Source organism: Bactrocera latifrons, unplaced genomic scaffold (assembly GCF_001853355.1).
Source record: "Bactrocera latifrons isolate USDA-ARS-PBARC rearing strain unplaced genomic scaffold, ASM185335v1 scaffold_29, whole genome shotgun sequence".
NCBI classification, from domain to species: domain Eukaryota; kingdom Metazoa; phylum Arthropoda; class Insecta; order Diptera; family Tephritidae; genus Bactrocera; species Bactrocera latifrons.
In genome coordinates, this window is record NW_017536518.1 from 232,072 (window position 1) to 235,470 (window position 3,399).

General features: G+C 35.0%; 1 protein-coding gene across 1 annotated transcript in view; it reads left to right on the top strand.

Annotated features, from left to right (window-relative positions):
• The window catches only part of LOC108970177 (muscle segmentation homeobox), a 32,359-nt gene extending 29,527 nt beyond the window's left edge, over positions 1-2,832 (top strand). Inside the window, exon 2 of the mRNA XM_018935385.1 lies at positions 1,847-2,832. Coding sequence (XP_018790930.1) covers positions 1,847-2,184 — 338 coding nt within the window. The 3' untranslated portion in view covers positions 2,185-2,832. The remainder of the gene's footprint in view (positions 1-1,846) is intronic.
• The last annotated feature ends 567 nt before the right edge of the window (positions 2,833-3,399 follow it).

The window sequence follows — 3,399 nt, forward strand, 5'->3', positions numbered from 1 at the left end:
TTTATTTTTTTTCATTTTTTCGCTTCACTTTTTACAGCGCAACTTTGTTCCGCTTTCCTTATACGCTACCCAAATGTCTACGCGCTGCCTTTGTTTGCGCTTTGGTCGTCTTGTATTTGGTATTCGTGTACGTCACTCAGCCCATCGTGTGACAAATAATTTGGACAGCAAATTTATTGGCCACTTAAATAGCGACTAAGTGCACTTGATGTGGCGAAAGAGCGCCGCCAAAAAAGGGGTGTGCAAAAAATGCGACAAAAAATTAAGCAAAACAACAGAAAAAAATTTTGTTGTAGCTGTTGCAAGCAGAAAAAAAATTGCTGCAAGCAACAACATGCGTCGTAAATTCACTTGCCACACTCACTTGATTTATTTATTTTGTGCTTAGCTGCAATTCTATGTGTATGTGTCGTCTTCTTGTGCTGTCTTCGAAGCAGGTTACTCATACGCCCTGTTGTCCAAATGATGAAATTAATTCAAATGTGCCTTTAATGCGCATAATTCCACTTCATTCTTGCTGTCAATTGTTTGTATTGTTGTTATAGTTTTTTTGCCACGAAAATGTTGTGGTTGTTGTTGTTTTCTTTCATTAAATTTACAACTAGCGCTGTCAGCGCGCCTTTTGTCAACGCCGCATTGCCGTCAACGAGCGATCGCCTAATTGATATTCAATTATATGCAAATATCGCCGTTGTTGCTATTATTTGCTAGCTGTACGCCACACATACAAACGTAAATACATACATACAAACATATATGTACGTGTATGTGTGTGTGCGTATGTGTCGCATATTTTTGTGCCGCGCTCGTGCCAGTAATGAAAGCAGCAAGCAAACTGTAATTTCGCCACAAAGTAGCCCACAACACTAGTAACAAAAACAAAGCATAGTAACAACAACAACAGCCATAGTGAAATAGTAGCAATTCCAAAAGTAATTCAACATGTTCACGTATCGTTTTAATTGAATTTATTTTTAATTAGCGAAAGTATTTATTCGTGTTTAATTGACAATTGTCCGTCTGTCTGTCTTTCGGTCGGTTGGTCGGTTAGTTGGTTCTGCGCTCGCTTCGGTCGACAAGTTGCGCCGCGTTTGCCTTTGCAAGTCTGTCGTCGCCGTACCGCCGGCTGTTGACTGCCGCTGCCGCTGCCATTGTAATTGATTGCTTATTTTTAGTATTGTTTCGAATAGTTTGTACTTGTATGCGCATGTTGAGTGTTGACAGCGCTCATTTGTTAAGCAATTTACAATTTTGTGCTTTTTTTCGTTCACAGACGCTTTTTTGTTGCAAATAATATAAATTCTATAAGCGAAGTTGACAGTGTTAGTTGCCGTGTGCGACTTAAACTAAAGAAAGAATGTGTTTGTGTTCACTATTTTGTGGTTGTTGTTGCTTTTTAATGCAGCTGCGGCAAATTTATGTAAAGTGTTGCCACAATTTGCATAAGTTTTTGGTATTTTTTTGCGCTAATTGCTTTAAATCGAGGTGGGTCTAGAGTTTAAGGCGACCTTTTGGAGGGTCAATAAACCGAGCAGATTTTGAAAAATCATTTTACAGTAAAAAAGTGAAGGAAAATTATATGATTATACATAAATTGGGATTCACAGGGAGGTAAATAGTTTTTTGTATATAAATATATATATTTCATAAAAATATAATATTTTTCATTGTTGTAGTAAAATACTTGAAAATTACGCTTAAATACAAGATTTTATGATTTCTTATTTTCACATTTTGTCTTTTCACCCGCCAAACAATTCCACCACTTCGTATACTCGAATATATTTTAACACAAAAAAATATATCAAAACTAATTTCCATATTTTTCTTTTTTCTTCTCCTCCAGATAACAATGAGCCGCCACGCATCAAGTGCAATCTGCGCAAACACAAGCCAAATCGTAAGCCGCGTACGCCCTTCACCACCCAACAGCTGCTCTCGTTGGAGAAGAAATTCCGCGAAAAGCAATATCTGAGCATAGCCGAGCGCGCTGAATTCTCCTCCTCGCTGCGCCTAACCGAAACGCAAGTGAAAATCTGGTTTCAAAATCGCCGCGCAAAGGCGAAACGTCTGCAGGAAGCTGAAATCGAGAAGATCAAAATGGCCGCGTTGGGACGCGGTGGACCGGGGGCGCAATGGGCGATGGCCGGCTACTTTCATCCCAGTCTAATGCATTTGGGATAAGTAGCTAAGCGTGTATCACACATTACGCTCTTCAATGGATCCACTTTACAACTAAAAGCTTAGACCCAGTTCTTACATAACACATTTCAAACCATTTCATTAGTTAAGTTAGACAATGGGTTTTCTGTGAAATGCAACGAGAAAATTTCGAATGAAGCGAGCATTCTACATAATATGCAGTGGCAGTTCAAAAGTGTTTTTCACTAACATTTTGAAAATTTTCTAAAATTATATTCGCTTGCTGTATAAGTTTTGCAGCTAGTTTTTGTTGTTGCAAATGTTATGGCCCATTGTCTGCTAGTAGTGTATAACTTATAGTTATGTATTCGTAGTTTAACTTACCCCAATTGCTGTGATGTTAGCGCATTTTACATTGTAACTGTAAATATATATAAAGAATAAATTTTGAATTGTATAAAAATTTATAATTATGTATAGTGGAATTAATAAAATTAAGTTATTTAGTGGAAATAGTAACACGAAAGTTTCCAAAAAGGGCACACAAAATCAGTTCACTCAACAATGAAAAAATGTTTGCTTTTTGTTTATTGTAAATGAGTAGAAAAATTATTGTAAATTGGTTAAAAAAATTAAAAAAGAACTATCTGGCAATAATATGGTGTTTTACAGATTAGTTTTTGATTTAAAAATTTTTTAGAATGCAATTTTGAGTTTTTTTTTTTTGAACTTTATCAATTCAACTTAAAAAATATTCGGATTTTTTCATTACTTTAATTTTGCAATTTTATTTATTTTTTATTTTTGGAATGCATTTTTTAGTTTTAAATTTTATTTAGATATATGTACATCTTTATATATAAAAATCACGTGTCACGTTATTTGTCAGCGATGGACTCGCTAAACTACTGAACCGATTTTAGTAAAATTTTGCACACTGCATCCAGATCGAGCCAACTTAGAAGATAGGATGTTGAAAAACATTCAAAAATAAAAAATACAGTGAAATCTCTATTAAGCGGACAATTCTATTAATTGCACAAAACGACTGGTAACCAGACATTGAGAAAGCAGCCTTAAATTCGTTATTTTTTCCAATATAATTTATTTGTATGAATATATTCAAAATTAAATTTCAACTACAATCCTTTGGATTCCTATACCGACTAAAACGGTTTCACCTTCATTCGTAAATAAAATTTTCACTCTATTGAATAGCTTATGACATGAATAGTGGTATAATATGTATCTCACAGC